This window comes from Columba livia, chromosome 31 (genome assembly GCF_036013475.1).
Source record: "Columba livia isolate bColLiv1 breed racing homer chromosome 31, bColLiv1.pat.W.v2, whole genome shotgun sequence".
NCBI lineage: Eukaryota > Metazoa > Chordata > Aves > Columbiformes > Columbidae > Columba > Columba livia.
This window is the reverse complement of record NC_088632.1, coordinates 478,322-499,330: the sequence shown is the minus strand read 5'-3', so window position 1 is coordinate 499,330 and position 21,009 is coordinate 478,322. Positions and strand designations below refer to the sequence as shown.

The window sequence follows — 21,009 nt, the reverse complement described above, 5'->3', positions numbered from 1 at the left end:
ACCGGTTGGCCAATGAGTTTTGGAGACCAACATGTGCTGATTGGCCAATCAGCTTTGGAGACCAGGACCTACTGGTTGACCAACCAGCTTTGGAGACCATCATGTACTGGTTGGCCAATGAGTTTTGGAGACCAACATGTGCTGGTTGGCCAATCAGCTTTGGAGACCAGGACCTACTGGTTGGCCAACCAGCTTTGGAGACCAACATGTGTTGATTGGCCAATCAGCTTTGGAGACCCCCACCCACGGGTTGGTCTTTGAGGGTTGGAGAAGACTGAAGCTGTGACGTGTGTCTATACATCCATCACATGTGTCTATACATCCATGATGCGTCCACACCTCCCGACACGTCTGTATGTCCATGTCACATGTCCACATGTCCATGACACACGTCAACATGTCCATGACGTGTCCACATGTCCATGACGTGTCCACATGTCCATGACACATGTCAACACGCCCATGACGTGTCCACATGTCCATGACGTGTCCACATGTCCATGACACACGTCAACACGTCCATGACGTGTCCACATGTCCATGATGTGTCCACATGTCCATGACACACGTCAACACGTCCATGACGTGTCCACATGTCCATGACGTGTCCACATGTCCATGACACACGTCAACACGTCCATGACGTGTCCACATGTCCATGATGTGTCCACATGTCCATGACACACGTCAACAGGTCCATGACGTGTCCACATGTCCGTGACGTGTCCACATGTCCATGACACACGTCAACATGTCCATGACGTGTCCACATGTCCATGATGTGTCCATATGTCCATGACACATGTCAACATGCCCATGACATGTCCACATGTCCATGACGTGTCCACATGTCCATGACACACGTCAACACGTCCATGACGTGTCCACATGTCCATGACGTGTCCACATGTCCATGACACACGTCAACACGTCCATGACGTGTCCACATGTCCATGATGTGTCCACATGTCCATGACACACGTCAACACGTCCATGACGTGTCCACATGTCCATGACGTGTCCACATGTCCATGACACACGTCAACACGTCCATGACGTGTCCACATGTCCATGACGTGTCCACATGTCCATGACACACGTCAACACGTCCATGACGTGTCCACATGTCCATGATGTGTCCACATGTCCATGACACACGTCAACACGCCCATGACGTGTCCACATGTCCATGACGTGTCCACATGTCCATGACACACGTCAACATGCCCATGACGTGTCCACATGTCCATGATGTGTCCATATGTCCATGACACACGTCAACATGCCCATGACGTGTCCACATGTCCATGATGTGTCCATATGTCCATGACACATGTCAACATGCCCATGACGTGTCCACATGTCGATGACGTGTCCACATGTCCATGACACACGTCAACACGTCCATGACGTGTCCACATGTCCATGACGTGTCCACATGTCCATGATGTGTCCATATGTCCGTGACACACGTCAACACGTCCATGACGTGTCCACATGTCCATGATGTGTCCACATGTCCATGACACACGCCAACACGTCCATGACGTGTCCACATGTCCATGATGTGTCCATATGTCCATGACACACGTCAACACGTCCATGACGTGTCCACATGTCCATGACGTGTCCACATGTCCATGATGTGTCCATATGTCCGTGACACACGTCAACACGTCCATGACGTGTCCACATGTCCATGATGTGTCCACATGTCCATGACACACGCCAACACGTCCATGACGTGTCCACATGTCCATGATGTGTCCATATGTCCATGACACACGTCAACACGTCCATGACGTGTCCACATGTCCATGACGTGTCCATATGTCCATGACACACGTCAACATGCCCATGACGTGTCCACATGTCCGTGATGTGTCCACATGTCCATGACACACGTCAACACGTCCATGATGTGTCCACATGTCCATGACGTGTCCACATGTCCATGACACACGTCAACACGTCCATGACGTGTCCACATGTCCATGATGTGTCCACATGTCCATGATACACGTCCACATGTCCATCACGCGTGTCCCACCACTCTCACCCTCACAGGGGCGGGGCTTCTGGCTGGTGGAGGGAGGGCGTGGCCAGGAGGTGGGGCTGGCTCCGCCCCCTCTAAATCCCAACTGGGCGTCAATGGTGTAAACAGGGCGTGGTGGCTTCTCGGGCTTGTTAGCGGCTGCCTCGTTAGGCAGCTCTTAATTGGCGCCAATTAGGACGCCCACACGCTGCCGGGAGGAGCCAACTTCCTGCTTGACACCTCGGGGTGGCCCCTGGGTGGCCAGGAGTTGCCACCTTGGCCACGGGGTGGCGGTTGTAGGTCACCACCAACCACCAAAGGCCATGAGTTGCCACCATGGCTACGAGACGTGTGGTTGCAGGTTGTCACCATGGCCACCAGCCACCCATGGCCATGAGATGCCACCATGGCCACCAGCCATGTGCTTGCAGGTTGTCACCGTGGCCACCAGCTACCCACAGCCATGAGAGGCCACCATGGCCACCAGCCATGTGCTTGCAGGTCACCACCACGGCCACCAGCCACCAACAGTCATGAGTTGCCACCATGGCCACCAGCACAAGACATGAGGCTGCAGATCACCACCATGGCCACCAGGTCACAGTTGCAACTCACCACCATGGCCACCAATCACCAATGACCATGAGTTGCCACCATGGCCACCAGCACCAGACATGTGGCTGCAGGTCATGACCATGGCCACCAGGTCATGGTTACAAGTCACCACCATGGCCACCAGCTACCCATGCTCAGGAGTTGCCACCATCACCACCAGCACCAGATGTGTGGCTGCAGGTCATGACCATGGCCACCAGGTCATGGTTGGAAGTCACCACCATGGCCACCAACCACCATCAGCCACAAGATGCCACCAGCCATGTGCTTGCAGGTCATCACCATGGCCACCAACCACCCACGGCCATGAGATGCCACCATGGCCACCACCCGTGTGCTTGCAGGTTGTCACCATGGCCACCAACCACCCATGGCCATGAGACGCCACCTGGCCACCAATTGCCCATGGCCATGAGATGCCACCATGGCCACCAACCACCCATGGCCATGAGATGCCACCTGGCCACCAGGTCATGGTTGCAAGTCACCACCATGGCCACCAACCATCCATGGCCATGAGATGCCACCACAGCCACCACCCGTGTTCTTGCAGGTTGTCACCATGGCCACCAACCACCCATGGCCATGAGATGCCACCATGGCCACCAGCCATGTACTTGTAGGTCACCAGCATGGCCACCAACCACCCATGGCCATGAGATGCCACCTGGCCACCAGGTCATGGTTGCAAGTCACCACCATGGCCACCAACCATCCACGGCCGTGAGATGCCACAATGGCCACCGACCACCCATGGCCATGAGATGCCACCTGGCCACCAGGTCATGGTTGCAAGTCACCACCATGGCCACCAACCGCCCACGGCCATGAGATGCCACCATGGCCACCAGCCATGTACTTGTAGGTCAACACCATGGCCACCAACCACCCATGGCCATGAGCTGCCACCTGGCCACCAGGTCATGGTTGCAAGTCACCACCATGGCCACCAACAGCCCATGGCCATGAGATGCCACCACGGCCACCAACCACCCATGGCCATGAGCTGCCACCTGGCCACCAGGTCATGGTTGCAAGTCACCACCATGGCCACCAACCATCCATGGCCATGAGATGCCACCACGGCCACCACCCGTGTTCTTGCAGGTTGTCACCATGGCCACCAACCACCCATGGCCATGAGATGCCACCATGGCCACCAGCCATGTACTTGTAGGTCACCAGCATGGCCACCAACCACCCATGGCCATGAGATGCCACCTGGCCACCAGGTCATGGTTGCAAGTCACCACCATGGCCACCAACCATCCACGGCCGTGAGATGCCACAATGACCACCGACCACCCATGGCCATAAGATGCCACCTGGCCACCAGGTCATGGTTGCAAGTCACCACTATGGCCACCAACCATCCACGGCCGTGAGATGCCACAATGGCCACCGACCACCCATGGCCATAAGATGCCACCTGGCCACCAGGTCATGGTTGCAAGTCACCACCATGGCCACCAACCGCCCACAGCCATGAGATGCCACCATGGCCACCAACCACCCATGGCCATGAGATACCACCTGGCTACCAGGTCATGGTTGCAAGTCACCACCATGGCCACCAACCACCCACAGCCGCGAGATGCCACCATGGCCACCACCCATGTTCTTGCAGGTTGTCACCACGCGTTTTATTGCGGGAGCTCTTCCCCCAACACGTGGGGCAGGAAGAGGGGGGTCAGACCCCTCCCCCGTCGTTCGTGGGGGGCCGGGGCGAGGAGAAGCCGTGGGGCTCAGTCGCGGCTGTTGTTCTTCATGGTGCTGTGGATCCAGGAGGTGAACTGGCAGACGCGGGTGTAGACGCCCGGCTTGCCGCGCTGCCCGCACACCTGCATGCCCCACGACACGATGCCCTGCAGCTCCTCCCGGCACACCAACGGGCCTCCGGAGTCACCCTGGGGGGGGGGACAAGAACCAACCTCAGGAGGTGGCACCAGGGTTGGGGCGACCAAACCGGTCCAAGTCTACCCCACGGGGAGGGCTCACAACCCATCGGTCTCCACTGGACAACACACGGCCTTTGGGGTAGGACATGGAGACCACCATGGCCAATGGGGTGAGCCATGGAGACCACCATGGCCAATGGGGTGAGCCGTGGAGACCACCATGGCCGATGGGATGAGCCATGGAGACCACCATGGCCGACGGGGTGAGGGCATGGAGACGACCATGGCCAATGGGGTGAGTCATGGAGATGACCATGGCCAATGGGGTCAATGGGGTATGGGGTCAAGGCATGGAGACCACCATGGCCAATGGGGTGAGCCATGGAGACCATCATGGCCAATGGGGTCGATGGGGTATGGGTTCAAGGCATGCAGACCACCATGGCCAATGGGGTGAGCCATGGAGATCATCATGGCCAATGGGGTGAGTCATGGAGATGACCATGGCCAGTGGGGTCAATGGGGTATGGGGTCAAGGCATGGAGACCACCATGGCCAATGGGGTCAATGGGTTATGGGGTCAAGGCATGGAGACCACCATGGCCAATGGGGTGAGCCATGGAGACCATCATGGCCGACGGGGTGAGCCATGGAGACCACCATGGCCAATGGGGTCAATGGGTTATGGGGCCAGTCAAGGCGTGGAGACCACCATGGCCAATGGGGTGAGCCATGGAGACCATCATGGCCAATGGGGTCAATGGGGTACGGGGTCAAGGCATGGAGACCACCATGGCCAATGGGGTGAGCCGTGGAGATCATCATGGCCAATGGGGTGAACCATGGAGACCACCATGGCCAATGGGGTCAATGGGGTATGGGGTCAAGGCGTGGAGACCACCATGGCCAATGGGATGAACCATGGAGACCATCATGGCCAATGGGGTCAATGGGGTACGGGGTCAAGGCATGGAGACCACCATGGCCAATGGGATGAGCCATGGAGACCATCATGGCCAATGGGATGAGCCATGGAGACCACCATGGCCAATGGGGTGAGCCATGGAGACCACCATGGCCAATGGGGTCAAGGCATGGAGACCACCATGGCCAATGGGATGAGCCATGGAAACCACCATGGCCAATGGGATGAGCCATGAAGACCACCATGGCCAATGGGATGAGCCATGGAGACCACCATGGCCAATGGGGTACAGTGCTTGGGGGTCCCTATAGCACCCAGAGGTCCCCATAGAACCTATGGACCCTGAGTGGTTCCTATAGCACCCGAGGGTCCCCATAGCAATTAGAGGATCCCCATAGCACCCAGCAGGTCACTATAGAACCTATGGATCCTGAGTGGTTCCTATAGCAGCCAGAAGGTTCCCATAGCACCCAGAGGTCCCCGTAGCACCCAAAGGGTCTCCATAGCACCCAGAGGGTCCCCATAGCACCCAGAGGGTCCCCATAGCACCTACGGACCCTGAGTGGTTCCTATAGCACCCAGAAGGTCCCCATAGCAAATAGAGGGTCTCTATAGCACCCAGCAGGTCACTATAGAACCTATGGACCCTGAGAGGTTCCTATAGCACCCATAGGTCCCCATAGCACATGGGGGTTCCCCATAGCACCTATGGACCCTGAGTGGTTCCTATAGCACCCAGAAGGTCCCCATAGCACCAGGGGGTCCCCATAACACCTAGAGGTCCCCATAGCACCCAGGGGGTCCCCATGGTCCTTACGGGTGTCCCTAGAGCTTCCTACATCCCCAACCCTCCACGGAGTCTTCTACTGGTCCTCAACACCAAGTGACGTCCCCACCACCCCCCAAGTTCTTCTCCTTTGGGGTAGGTGGGGCCACTGGGACCACCCCCATGGGGTGAGGCCACCAGAGGGACCCCTGGGTGCTCTGTGGACCTCTGGGCGTTACCAGCCGTACCTGGCAGGAGTCGGTGCCCCCCGCGGTGGCGCCGGCGCAGAGCATGTTCTTGGTGATGCCCTTGGGGTAGAGCTTGGCGCACTCTTCATTGGAGATGGTGTAGACCAGCCCGCACTGGAGGACGTCGGGGAAGAACCCTGGGGACAAGGGGACACGGGGGTCAGGGGGACACGGGGAGGAGGGGACATCGAGGTGGGAGCCAACTGGCCATGCTGGAGGGGGGTTGGAGGCTCCCGTGGTCATGGAGCTGGTGGGGGTGGAGACCAGCGTGGTCAACTCATGGAGCACTGGTGGAGACAGGTGTCCAATGGATGTCCCCAAGACAACGAGATGTCCCCAAGACACTGTCCCCAAGATGCCGAGATGTCCTCAAGACACTGAGATGTCCCCAAGATGCCGAGATGTCCCCAAGACAGACACCGAGATGTCCCCATGATGCCGACATGACCCAAAGACACCAAGATGACCCCAAGGTACTGAAATGTCCCCAAGATGCCAAGGTGACCCCAACATGCTGAGATGTCCCCAAGATGCCAAGATGTCCCCAAGGTGCTGAGATGTCCCCAAGGTGCTAAGATGTCCCCAAGGTGCTCTTACATTCCCAAGAAACCAAGATGCCCCCAAGATAACGAAATGTCCCCAAGGTACCGAGATGCCCCCAAGATGCCAAGTTGACCCCAAGATGCCCTCAAGACGCTGAGATGTCCCCAAGATGCTGAGATATCTCCATGATGCTGAGATGACCCCAAGGTACTGAAATGTCCCCAAGATGCCAAGATGACCCCAAGACACCAAGATAACCCCAACATGCTGAGATGTCCCCAAGATGCCAAGATGTCCCCAAAACACCGAGATATCCCCAAGATGCCGAGATGTCCCCAAGATGCTCTTACGTTGCCAAGACACCAAGATGCCTCCAAGGTACTTAAATGTCCCCAAGACACCGAGATGCCCCCAAGGTGCTGAGCTGTCCCCAAGGTGCTCTTACATTCCCAAGAAGCCAAGATGTCCCCAAGATGCTGAAATGTCCCCAAGACGCCGAGATGTCCCCAAGGTGCTGAGATGTCCCCAAGATGCTCTTACATTTCCAAGAAACCAAGATGCCCCCAAGGTAACGAAATGTCCCCAAGGTACTGAGGTGCCCCCAAGATGCCCCCAAGGTGCTGAGATGCCCCCAAGACACCAAGATGTCCCCAAGGTACTGAAATGTCCCCAACATGCCGAGATATCCCCAAGATGCCGAGATGTCCCCAAGATGCTCTTACATTGCCAAGAAACCAAGATGCCCCCAAGCTGCTGAGATGTCCCCAAGACGCCGAGATGTCCCCAAGGTGCTCTCACATTCCCAAGAAACCAAGATGCCCCCAAGGTACTGAGATGTCCCCAAGGTACTGAGATGTCCCCAAGATGCCGAGATGCCCCCAAGGTGCTAAAATCTCCCCAAGATGCTCTTACATTCCCGAGAAACCAAGATGCCCCCAAAGTACTGAGATGCCCCCAAGATGCCAAGATGTCCTCAAGACGCCAAGATGCCCCCAAGACGCCAAGATGCCCCCAAGGTAATGAAATGTCCCCAAGATGCCGAGATGTCCCCAAGATGCTTTTACATTCCCAAGAAACCAAGATGTCCTCAAGACACCAAGATGTCCTCAAGACACCAAGATGACCCCAAACCACCAAGATGACCCCAAACCACCAAGATTACCCCCCAAATGAGGTGCAAGGAGGTGTCTCCACCCACCTTCAGGGCTGCTGGTGCTCCCCCAGCCTGAGACGATGCACTCGGTGTTGGGGGGTGGACAACGCTTGGGCAGGGCCACCGGCTGGACGTGCTCGGTGAAGTGCACGGGCTTCTGGAGCTTGAGGAGCATGATGTCGCTGTCATGGCTGGTGGAGTCATAGTTGGGGTGGACAAAGGCCTTGGCCGAGTTGACACACTGTTCTGTCCCCTCCTTGGTCTTCAAGCTGTGGTCGCCCATGCGGATGGGGATGGAGCTGGGGGAGAGAAGAGCACGGTGAGGTCCTCTGGTGGACGTGGCACCATGGAAGGTCCATGGGGTGGAGAAAAGACCATGGTGAGGTTCTCTGGTGGACGTGGCACCATGGAAGGTCCATGGAAGGACCATGGTGAGGTTCTCTGGTGGACGTGGCACCAAGAGAAGTCCATGGGGTGGAGAAAAGACCATGGTGAGGTCTCTGGTGGACATGGAACCATGGAAGGTCCACACGGTGGAGAAAAGACCATGGTGAGGTTCTCTGGTGGACGTGGCACCATGGAAGGTCCATGGAAGGACCATGGTTGAGGTCTCTGGTGGACATGGCACCACAGAAGGTCCATGGAAGGACCATGGTGAGGTTCTCTGGTGGACGTGGCACCAAGAGAAGTCCATGGGGTGGAGAAAAGACCATGGTGAGGTCTCTGGTGGACATGGAACCATGGAAGGTCCACATGGTGGAGACAATACTATGGTGAGGTTCTCTGGTGGTTGTGGCACCATGGAAGGTCCACACGGTGGACAAAAGACCATGGTGAGGTTCTCTGGTGGCCATGGCACCATGGAAGGTCCATGGAAGGATCATGGTTGAGGTCTCTGGTGGACATGGCACCACAGAAGGTCCATGGAAGGACCATGGTGAGGTTCTCCGGTGGACGTGGCACCAAGAGAAGTCCATGGGGTGGAGAAAAGACCATGGTGAGGTCTCTGGTGGACGTGGCACCATGGAAGGTCCACACGGTGGAGACAAGACCCTGGTGAGGTCTCTGGTGGTTGTGGAACCACGGAAGGTCCATGGAAGGCCCTTGGTGAGGTTGTCTGGTGGAGCATGGAAGGACCATGGTGAGGTCTCTGGTGGATGTGGCACCATGGAAGGTCCATGGAAGGACCATGGTGAGGTTCTCTGGTGGACATGGAACCATGGAAGGTCCACATGGTGGAGACTATTATAGTGAGGTTCTCTGGTGGTTGTGGCACCATGGAAGGTCCATGGAAGGACCATGGTTGAGGTCTCTGGTGGACATGGCACCACAGAAGGTCCATGGAAGGACCATGGTGAGGTTCTCTGGTGGACGTGGCACCAAGAGAAGTCCATGGGGTGGAGAAAAGACCATGGTGAGGTCTCTGGTGGACGTGGCACCATGGAAGGTCCATGGGATGGAGAAAAGACCATGGTGAGGTCTCTGGTGGACATGGAACCATGGAAGGTCCACACGGTGGACAAAAGACCATGGTGAGGTTCTCTGGTGGCCATGGCACCATGGAAGGTCCATGGAAGGACCATGGTTGAGGTCTCTGGTGGACATGGCACCACAGAAGGTCCATGGAAGGACCATGGTGAGGTTCTCCGGTGGACGTGGCACCAAGAGAAGTCCATGGGGTGGAGAAAAGACCATGGTGAGGTCTCTGGTGGACATGGAACCATGGAAGGTCCACATGGTGGAGACAAAACTATGGTGAGGTTCTCTGGTGGTTGTGGCACCATGGAAGGTCCACACGGTGGAAAAAAGACCATGGTGAGGTTCTCCGGTGGACATGGCACCAAGAGAAGTCCATGGGGTGGAGAAAAGACCATGGTGAGGTCTCTGGTGGACATGGAACCATGGAAGGTCCACATGGTGGAGACAATACTATGGTGAGGTTCTCTGGTGGTTGTGGCACCATGGAAGGTCCACACGGTGGACAAAAGACCATGGTGAGGTTCTCTGGTGGCCATGGCACCATGGAAGGTCCATGGAAGGACCATGGTTGAGGTCTCTGGTGGACATGGCACCACAGAAGGTCCATGGAAGGACCATAGTGAGGTTCTCCGGTGGACGTGGCACCAAGAGAAGTTCATGGGGTGGAGAAAAGACCATGGTGAGGTTCTCTGGTGGACGTGGCACCATGGAAGGTCCACATGGTGGAGACAAGACCTTGATGAGGTCTCTGGTGGTTGTGGAACCACGGAAGGTCCATGGAAGGCCCTTGGTGAGGTTGTCTGGTGGACCATGGAAGGACCATGGTGAGGTCTCTGGTGGATGTGGCACCATGGAAGGTCCATGGAAGGACCATGGTGAGGTTCTCTGGTGGACATGGAACCATGGAAGGTCCACATGGTGGAGACTACTATGGTGAGGTTCTCTGGTGGTTGTGGCACCATGGAAGGTCCATGGAAGGACCATGGTGAGGTTCTCTGGTGGATGTGGCACCATGGAAGGTCCATGGTGAGGTTCTCCAGTGGACGTGGCACCAAGAGAAGTCCATGGGGTGGAGAGAAGACCACGGTGAGGTCTCTGGTGGACATGGCACCATGGAAGGTCCACACAGTGGAGGGTAGGAGAAGCCACCAAGAAGTAAGATAAGAAGCTTCTCCTGTCATCCATGGAGGGGGAAACTGAGGCAGGTCAAGCAAAAAGTTGGCCAATGTGAGTCCTCCGTGGTCCAGCCCAACCTGGAGAAGAACCAGCTCCAACCCACCCAAAGAAACCCTAAAATCTGGGGTTTCTTCCCCATTTTTGTGGCAGGTCCTTCCTGTGAACTTGGACTTGGCCAGGAGAAGCTCGGGCCACCAGAAGGTCCTTCTGGGAGCCCAAGTGGGTGGTTCTGGTGGCCAACCGGTTGAGGTGGGGAGGAGGCCCTGAGCTGGAGACACCCCCATGATGACCATCTCCAGCACTGTTGTTCTCCACTGTTGATGTTCTTCACCACTGATGTTCGCCAACATTGACGTTCTCCACAATTGGGATTCTCTACCGTTGACCTTCTCCATTGTTGATGTTCTCCACTGTTGATATTATCCACCATTGACCTTCACCACCATTGGGGTTCTCCACCATTGGGGTTCTCCACCACCAACCTTCTCTACCATGGGGGTTCTCCACTCTTAACCTTCACCACCACTGGCCTCCTCCACCAACACTCTCCATCATTGAGTTACTCCACCTTTGACCTTCTCCACCATTGGGGTTCCCCAACATTGACCTTCTCCATCATTGACCTTCTCCACCAACATTCTCCACCTTTGACCTTCTCCACTGTTCACCTTCTCCACCAACATTCTCCACCACTGAGTTTCTCCACCATTGAGTTTCTCCACCTTGGACCTTCAGCCCCATTGACCTTCACCCCCATTGACCTTCTCCACCCCCACTGACCTTCATTCTCAATGACCTACACCACCATTGAGTTTCTCCAATGTTCTCCACCATTGAGTTCCTCCACCATTGACCTTCACACCCAGTGACCTTCACCCCCATTGACCTTCTCCACCTTGGACCTTCACCCCCATTGACCTTCTCCACCCCCATTGACCTTCTCCACCTTGGATCTTCACCCCCATTGACCTTCTCCACCCCCATTGAGGTTCTCCAACATTCTCCACCATTGACCTTCTCCATGACTGACCTTCACCCCGTTGAGTTTCACCCCCATTGACCTTCTCCACCCCCACTGACCTTCTCCACCCCCACTGACCTTCATTCTCAATGACCTACACCACCATTGAGTTTCTCCAATGTTCTCCACCATTGAGTTCCTCCACCATTGACCTTCACCCCCAGTGACCTTCTCCACCCCCGTTGACCTTCTCCACCTTGGACCTTCACCCCCATTGACCTTCTCCACCCCCATTGACCTTCTCCACCTTGGACCTTCACCCCCATTGACCTTCTCCACCCCCATTGAGGTTCTCCAACATTCTCCACCATTGACCTTCTCCATGACTGACCTTCACCCCATTGAGTTTCACCCCCATTGACCTTCTCCACCCCCACTGACCTTCTCCACCCCCATCAACCTTCATCCTCAATGACCTCCACCACCATTGAGTTTCTCCAATGTTCTCCACCATTGAGTTCCTCCACCATTGACCTTCTCCACCCTTGACCTTCACCCCCATTGACCTTCTCCTCCACCACTGACCTTCTCTGCTTCATACCTTCACCCCCATCGACCTTCATCCTCAATGACCTCCACCACCATTGAGTTTCTCCAGTGTTCTCCACCATTGAGTTCCTCCACCATTGACCTTCACTGCCATTGACCTTCACCGCCATTGACCTTCTCCTCCACCACTGACCTTCTCTGCTTCGTACCTTCACCCCCATTGACCTTCATCCTCAATGACCTCCACCACCATTGAGTTTCTCCAATGTTCTCCACCATTGAGTTCCTCCACCATTGACCTTCACCCCCATTGACCTTCACCCCCATTGACCTTCTCCACCCCCAGTGACCTTCTCCAACATTCTCCACCATTGACCTTCTCCACCATTGACCTTCACCCCCACTGACCTTCTCCTCCACCATTGACCTTCTCTGCTTCGTACCTTCACCCCCATCGACCTTCATCCTCAATGACCTCCACCACCACTGAGTTTCTCCAATGTTCTCCACCATTGAGTTCCTCCACCATTGACCTTCACACCCAGTGACCTTCACCGCCATTGACCTTCTTCCACCCCCACTGACCTTCGCCACCTTGTACCTTCACCCCCATCGAGTTTCACCCCCATTGACCTTCTCCACCCCCATCGACCTTCATCCTCAATGACCTCCACCACCATTGAGTTTCTCCAGTGTTCTCCACCATTGAGTTCCTCCACCATTGACCTTCACCGCCATTGACCTTCTCCTCTCCCATCGACCTTCATCCACCCCCACTGACCTTCTCCACCTTGTACCTTCACCCCCATTGAGTTTCATCCCCATTGACCTTCTCCACCCCCATCGACCTTCATCCTCAATGACCTCCACCACCATTGAGTTTCTCCAGTGTTCTCCACCATTGAGTTCCTCCACCATTGACCTTCACCGCCATTGACCTTCTCCTCTCCCATCGACCTTCATCCTCATCGACTTTCAGCCCCATCGACCTTCAGCCCCATTGAGTTTCTCCACCATTGACCTCCAACCCCATTGACGTTCTCCAACCCCATTGACGTTCTCCACCCCCACTGACGTTCTCCACCCCCACTGACGTTCTCCACCCCCATTGACGTTCTCCACCCCCATTGACGTTCTCCACCCCCACTGACGTTCTCCACCCCCACTGACGTTCTCCACCCCCACTGACGTTCTCCACCCCCACTGACGTTCTCCACCCCCATTGACGTTCTCCACCCCCATTGACGTTCTCCACCCCCATTGACATTCTCCACCCCCACTGACGTTCTCCACCCCCACTGACGTTCACCCCCATTGATGTTCTCCACCCCCACTGACGTTCTCCACCCCCACTGACGTTCTCCACCCCCACTGACGTTCTCCACCCCCACTGACCTTCATCCCCATTGATGTTCTCCACCCCCACTGACGTTCACCCCCATTGATGTTCTCCACCCCCATTGACGTTCTCCACCCCCACTGACGTTCTCCACCCCCACTGACGTTCACCCCCATTGATGTTCTCCACCCCCACTGACGTTCTCCACCCCCACTGACCTTCACCCCCATTGATGTTCTCCACCCCCATTGACGTTCTCCAACTCCACTGACGTTCTCCAACCCCATTGACCTTCACCCCCATTGATGTTCTCCACCCCATCGACCCACCCCCCCCTCACCCCCATGCCCCACGCACCTCTGGGTGTCGCAGTGGGCAGCGGTCAGCACCCAGCGGCGCCCCAGCAGGACCCCCCCGCAGTGGATGTTGCGCTGGGGTCCCAGCAGCACCACCTGGTACGGGTGGCGCCTCTTGGGGCAGTTCTGCCCGTGCACGATGCGCGTCTCGTCCCCCGCGGCCGCTGGGGGGCGCCGGGGGTCAGGGCCTCCCAGTGCCCGCCAGTCCCTTCCCAGTATGTCCCAGTGCCCTCCAGTCCCTTCCCAGTATGTCCCAGTGCCCTCCAGTCCCTTCTCATTCCCTTCCCAGTGCCTTCTAGTACATCCCAGTGCCCCCCAGTGCGTCCCAGTACATCCCAGTGCGTCCCAGTGCCCCCCAGTGCCTCCCCAGTGCCCTCCAGTCCCTTCCCAGTATGTCCCAGTGCCCTCCAGTTCCTTCTCATTCCCTTCCCAGTGCCTTCCAGTACATCCCAGTGCCCACCAGTGCGTTCCAGTACATCGCAGTGCCCCCCAGTGTGTCCCAGTGCCTCCCAGTGCCCTCCAGTCCTTCCCAGTGCCTCCCAGTGCTGTCCAGTGCCTTCCCGGTCCCTTCCCAGTGCATCCCAGTGCCCTCCAGTTCCTTCTCATTCCCTTCCCAGTGCCTTCCAGTACATCCCACTGCCCCCCAGCACATTCCAGTACATCCCAGTGCCCCCCAGTGTGTCCCAGTGCCTCCCAGTGCCCTCCAGTCCTTCCCAGTATGTCCCAGTGCCCTCCAGTTCCTTCTCATTCCCTTCCCAGTGCCTTCCAGTACATCCCAGTGCCCCCCAGCGCATTCCAGTACATCCCAGTGCCCCCAGTGTGTCCCAGTGCCTCCCAGTGCCCTCCAGTCCCTTCCCAGTGTGTCCCAGTGCCTCCCAGTGCCCTCCAGTCCTTCCCAGTGCCTCCCAGTGCTGTCCAGTGCCTTCCCGGTCCCTTCCCAGTGCATCCCAGTGCCCTCCAGTTCCTTCTCATTCCCTTCCCAGTGCCTTCCAGTACATCCCAGTGCCCCCCAGTGCGTTCCAGTACATCCCAGTGCGTCCCAGTGCCCCCCAGTGCCTCCCAGTGCCCTCCAGTGTGTCCCAGTGCCTCCCAGTGCCCTCCAGTCCTTCCCAGTGCCTCCCAATGCTGTCCAGTGCCTTCCCGGTCCCTTGCCAGTGCATCCCAGTGCCCTCCAGTTCCTTCTCATTCCCTTCCCAGTGCCTTCCAGTACATCCCACTGCCCCCCAGCGCGTTCCAGTACATCCCACTGCCCCCCAGTGTGTCCCAGTGTCCACCAGTGCTTCCCAGTGCCTCCCAGTGCCTCCCAGTGCCCTCCAGTCCCTTCCCAGTGTGTCCCAGTGCCCTCCAGTTCCTTCTCATTCCCTTCCCAGTGCCTTCCAGTACATCCCAGTGCCCCCCAGCGCGTTCCAGTACATCCCAGTGCCCCCCAGTGTGTCCCAGTGCCTCCCAGTGTGTCCCAGAGCCTCCCAGTGCCCTCCAGTCCTTCCCAGTGCCTCCCAGTGCTGTCCAGTGCCTTCCCGGTCCCTTCCCAGTGCATCCCAGTGCCCTCCAGTTCCTTCTCATTCCCTTCCCAGTGCCTCCCAGCACATCCCAGTGCCCCCCAGTGCGTCCCAGTACATCCCAGTGCGTCCCAGTGCGTCCCAGTGCCCCCCAGTGCCCTCCAGTCCTTCCCAGTATGTCCCAGTGCCCTCCAGTTCCTTCTCATTCCCTTCCCAGTGCCTTCCAGTACATCCCAGTGCCCCCCAGCGCATTCCAGTACATCCCAGTGCCCCCAGTGTGTCCCAGTGCCTCCCAGTGCCCTCCAGTCCCTTCCCAGTGTGTCCCAGTGCCTCCCAGTGCCCTCCAGTCCTTCCCAGTGCCTCCCAGTGCTGTCCAGTGCCTTCCCGGTCCCTTCCCAGTGCATCCCAGTGCCCTCCAGTTCCTTCTCATTCCCTTCCCAGTGCCTTCCAGTACATCCCAGTGCCCCCCAGTGCGTTCCAGTACATCCCAGTGCGTCCCAGTGCCCCCCAGTGCCTCCCAGTGCCCTCCAGTGTGTCCCAGTGCCTCCCAGTGCCCTCCAGTCCTTCCCAGTGCCTCCCAATGCTGTCCAGTGCCTTCCCGGTCCCTTGCCAGTGCATCCCAGTGCCCTCCAGTTCCTTCTCATTCCCTTCCCAGTGCCTTCCAGTACATCCCACTGCCCCCCAGCGCGTTCCAGTACATCCCAGTGCCCCCCAGTGTGTCCCAGTGTCCACCAGTGCTTCCCAGTGCCTCCCAGTGCCTCCCAGTGCCCTCCAGTCCCTTCCCAGTGTGTCCCAGTGCCCTCCAGTTCCTTCTCATTCCCTTCCCAGTGCCTTCCAGTACATCCCACTGCCCTCCAGCGCGTTCCAGTACATCCCAGTGCCCCCCAGTGTGTCCCAGTGCCTCCCAGTGTGTCCCAGTGCCTCCCAGTGCCCTCCAGTCCTTCCCAGTGCCTCCCAGTGCTGTCCAGTGCCTTCCCGGTCCCTTCCCAGTGCATCCCAGTGCCCTCCAGTTCCTTCTCATTCCCTTCCCAGTGCCTTCCAGTACATCCCAGTGCCCCCCAGCGCATTCCAGTACATCCCAGTGCCCCCAGTGTGTCCCAGTGCCTCCCAGTGCCCTCCAGTCCCTTCCCAGTGTGTCCCAGTGCCTCCCAGTGCCCTCCAGTCCTTCCCAGTGCCTCCCAATGCTGTCCAGTGCCTTCCCGGTCCCTTCCCAGTGCATCCCAGTGCCCTCCAGTTCCTTCTCATTCCCTTCCCAGTGCCTCCCAGCACATCCCAGTGCCCCCCAGTGCGTCCCAGTACATCCCAGTGCGTCCCAGTGCCCCCCAGTGCCTCCCCAGTGCCTCCCCAACGCCCTCCAGTCCCTTCCCAGTATGTCCCAGTGCCCTCTAGTCCCTTCTCATTCCCTTCCCAGTGCCTCTCAGTGCCCTCCAGTCCTTCCCAGTGCCATACAGTGCCTTCCCAGTCCCTTCCCAGTGCATCCCAGTGCCCTCCAGTTCCTTCTCATTCCCTTCCCAGTGCCTTCTAGTACATCCCAGTGCCCCCCAGTGCGTCCCAGTACATCCCAGTGCGTCCCAGTGCCCCCCAGTGCCTCCCAGTGCCCTCCAGTCCCTTCCCAGTATGTCCCAGTGCCCTCCAGTGCCTTCTCATTCCCTTCCCAGTGCCTCCCAGCACATCCCACTGCCCCCCAGCACGTTCCAGTACATCCCAGTGCCCCCCAGTGTGTCCCAGTGCCTCCCAGTGTGTCCCAGTGCCTCCCAGTGTGTCCCAGTGCCTCCCAGTGCCCTCCAGTCCCTTCCCAGTGCCTCCCAGTGCCCTCCAGTCCTTCCCAGTGCCTCCCAATGCTGTCCAGTGCCTTCCCGGTCCCTTCCCAGTGCATCCCAGTGCCCTCCAGTTCCTTCTCATTCCCTTCCCAGTGCCTTCCAGTACATCCCAGTGCCCCCCAGCGCATTCCAGTACATCCCAGTGCCCCCAGTGTGTCCCAGTGCCTCCCAGTGCCCTCCAGTCCCTTCCCAGTGTGTCCCAGTGCCTCCCAGTGCCCTCCAGTCCTTCCCAGTGCCTCCCAGTGCTGTCCAGTGCCTTCCCGGTCCCTTCCCAGTGCATCCCAGTGCCCTCCAGTTCCTTCTCATTCCCTTCCCAGTGCCTCCCAGCACATCCCAGTGCCCCCCAGTGCGTCCCAGTACATCCCAGTGCGTCCCAGTGCGTCCCAGTGCCCCCCAGTGCCCTCCAGTCCCTTCCCAGTATGTCCCAGTGCCTCCCAGTGCCTTCGCGGTCCCTTCCTGGTGCATCCCAGTGCCCAGTCAGTTCCTTCTCATTCCCTTCCCAGTGATTCCCAGTGCCCTCCAGTCCCGTCCCAGTGCCTCCCAGTGCCCCTCAGTGCGTCCCAGTGTGCCCCAGTGCATCCCAGTGCCCCCCAGTGGATCCCAGTGCCCCCCAGTGCCCTCCAGTTCCTTCCCAGTGCATCCCAGTGACTCCCAGTGCTTCTCAGTGCATCCCAGTGACTCCCAGTGCCCGTCAGTCCCTTCCCAGTATGTCCCAGTGCCCTCCAGTCCCTTCTCATTCCCTTCCAAGTGCATCCCAGTACATGCCAGTGCCTCCCAGTGCCCTCCAGTCCCTTCTCAGTGACTCCCAGTGCTCCTAGTGCCCTCCCAGTGTCCTCCAGTTCCTTCCCAGTGACTCCCAGTGCCCCCCAGTGCCCTGCAGTGACTTCCAGTGCCTCCCAGTGTCCCTCCGTGCCCCCCAGTGCATCCCCGTGACACCCAGTGCCCGCCAGTGGCTTCCCAGTATGTCCCAGTGCCCTCCAGTTCCTTCTCATTCCCTTCCCAGTGTGTCCCAGTGCCTCCCAGTGCCCTCCAGTCCCTTCCCAGTGCCTCGCAGTAACTCCCAGTGCCCTCCAGTTCCTTCTCATTCCCTTCCCAGTGCCTCCCAGTGCCTCCCAGTGCCCCCCAGTGCCTTCCCAGTATGTCCCAGTGCCCTCCAGTTCCTTCTCATTCCCTTCCCAGTGCCTCCCAGTGCCCTCCAGTCCTTCCCAGTACATCCCAGTTCCCCCCAGTGCCTCCCAGTGCCCCCCAGTGCCTCCCCAGTGCCTCCCCAGTGCCTCCCCAGTGCCTCCCCAGTGCCCCCAGTACATCCCAGTGCCCCCCAGTGCTCCCAGTGCCCCCCAGTACATCCCAGTGCCCCCCAGTACATCCTAGTGTGTCCCAGCACATCCCAGTGCCCTCCCAGTGCCCTCCCAGTCTGTTCCCAGTGCCCTCTAGTTCCTTCCAAATACATCCCAGTGCCCTCCAGTCCTGTCCCAGTGCCCTCCAGTCCCTTCCCAGTGCCTCCCAGTGCATCCCAGTGCCCTCCCAGTGCCTCCCAGTCTGTTCCCAGTGCGTCCCAGTGCCCTCTAGTTCCTTCCCAATATGTCCCAGTGCCCTCCAGTTCCTCCCCAGTGCCTCCCAGTGCCCTCCAGTCCCCTCCCAGTGTGTCCCAGTGCCATCCAGTCCCTTCCCAGTCCCTTCCCAGTGCATCCCAGTGCCCTCCCAGTGCCTTGCAGTTATTTCCCAGTGCTCCCCAGTATCACCCCATTTCCTCCCACCACTTGCCAGCTCTTCCCAGTAGCCTCCAGTTCCCTCCCAGTGCCTTTCCAGTGCCTCCCAGTCCCCTCCCAGTATCCCTCAGCACCTCCCAGTGCTTCCTCATTCCTTCCCACGTGCTACCAGTTTGCTCCCAGTGCCCCCAGTTCACATCCTGCTCCTTCCCAGTACCCTCCCAGTACCCTCCACGGCCCCCTCATTCCTTTCCATGCTCGACCAGTGCTCCCAGTGCTTCCCAGTACCTCCTCTCACCCACACCAGTATGATCCTGCTGCCTCCCAGTGTCCCCAGTTCACCTGCAGCTCCTTCCCAGCACTCCCCAGTGCCTCCCAGTCTGTCTCCCAGCAGCCCCCAGTGCTCCCCAGTTCCATCCCAGTAACACCCAGTGCCCTCCTAGCACCCACCAGTACCCTCCCAGTGCCTCCCAGTGCTTCCCAAGTCCTTCCCAGTGCTTTCCAGTTCCCCCCAGTGCCCCCCAGTCCCCTCCCAGTGCCTCACAGCGCCTTCCCAGAGCCTCCCAGTGTCCCCAGTCCCCTCCCAGTGCCCCCTAGGTTCCCCCCAGTCCCTCCCAGTTCTCCCCAGCTCCCTCCCAATGCCCCATAGCGCTTTCCCAGTGCCTCCCAGTCCCTCCCAGTTGCCCCTAGTTCCCCCAGTCCCTCTCAGTTCCTCCCAGTGCTTTCCCAGTTCCTCCCAGTGCTTTCCCAGTCACCTCCCAGTTACCCCCAGCTTCCCCCCCAGTGCCCCCTAGCGCCTTCCCAGTTCCCTCCAGTGCCTCCCAGTCCCTCCCAGTGACTCCCAGTTCCCTCCCAGTGCTTTCCCAATGCCTCCCAGTGACCCCCAGTTCCCTCCCAGTGACCCCCCCCCAGTCCCTCCCAGTGCTTTCCCAATGCCTCCCAGTGTCCCCCAGTCCCCTCCCAGTGCCTTCCTAGTGCCTCCAGTGTCCCCAGTCCCCTTCCAGTTCCCTCCCAGTTTTACCCCCAGTTCCCCCCAATGCCCCGCAGCTCCCTCCCAGTGCCCCATAGCACCTCCCCAGTGCCTCCCAGTTCCCCCCAGTCCCCTCCCAGTTCCCCCCAGTCCCCTCCCAGTTGCTCCCAGTGCCCCCAGTCCCTCCTAGTGCTTTCCCAATGCCTCCCAGTGTCTCCCAGTTCCCCCTAGTGCCTTCCCAGTGTCCCCAGTCCCTCCCCAGTCCCCTCCCAGTGCTTCCCAGTGTCCCCAGTCCCCTCCCAGTGCCTCCCAGTGTCCCCAGTCCCCTTCCAGTGCCCTCCCAGTTTTACCCCCAGCTCCCTCCCAGTGCCCCATAGCACTTCCCCAGTGCCTCCCAGTGCCCCCCAGTCCCCTCCCAGTTCCCCCCAATCCCCTCCCAGTTGCTCCCAGTGCTCCCAGTGCTCACCAGTGAGCAGCAGCAGCAGCGGCAGCAATCGCTCCATGACGGCGGGAGGAGGAGGAGGCTGAGCAGGCAGCGCCGGATCGGGCCCCTTAAATCCCCGCGGGCCCCGGGAGGGACCGGGACGCGCCCGCTGAGGGGGCGGGGCCACGCCTGGACACGCCCACCGCGGGGGGGTGAGGGGGGGCGGCACCAGTGCTCCCAGTAACAGCCCGGAGCCTTCCCAGTGCTTCCAGTAAAACCCTGGAGCTTTCCCAGTGCTCCCAGTAATACCTTGGAGTCTTCCCAGTGCTCCCAGTAACAGCCTGGAGCCTTCCCAGTGCTCCCAGTAATACCTTGGAGTCTTCCCAGTGCTCCCAGTAACAGCCTGGAGCCTTCCCAGTTCTCCCAGTACAACCCTGGAGCTTTCCCAGTGCTCCCAGTACCACCCTAGAGCCTTCCCAGTACCCCCAGTACAACCCCAGAGCCTTCCCAGTGCTCCCAGTAACAGCCCTGAGCCTCCCCAGTA

General features: G+C 58.7%; 1 protein-coding gene across 1 annotated transcript in view; it reads right to left on the bottom strand.

Moving 5' to 3' along the window:
• LOC102091959 (trypsin-3) overlaps positions 1–20,653 on the bottom strand; it is a 35,231-nt gene extending 14,578 nt beyond the window's left edge. Inside the window, exons 1-5 of the mRNA XM_065043970.1 lie at positions 20,508–20,653; positions 14,045–14,207; positions 8,229–8,482; positions 6,488–6,624; positions 4,399–4,557 (exon numbers count right to left, since the gene is read on the bottom strand). Coding sequence (XP_064900042.1) covers positions 4,399–4,557; positions 6,488–6,624; positions 8,229–8,482; positions 14,045–14,207; positions 20,508–20,544 — 750 coding nt within the window. The 5' untranslated portion in view covers positions 20,545–20,653. The remainder of the gene's footprint in view (positions 1–4,398; positions 4,558–6,487; positions 6,625–8,228; positions 8,483–14,044; positions 14,208–20,507) is intronic.
• Positions 20,654–21,009: the final 356 nt, after the last annotated feature.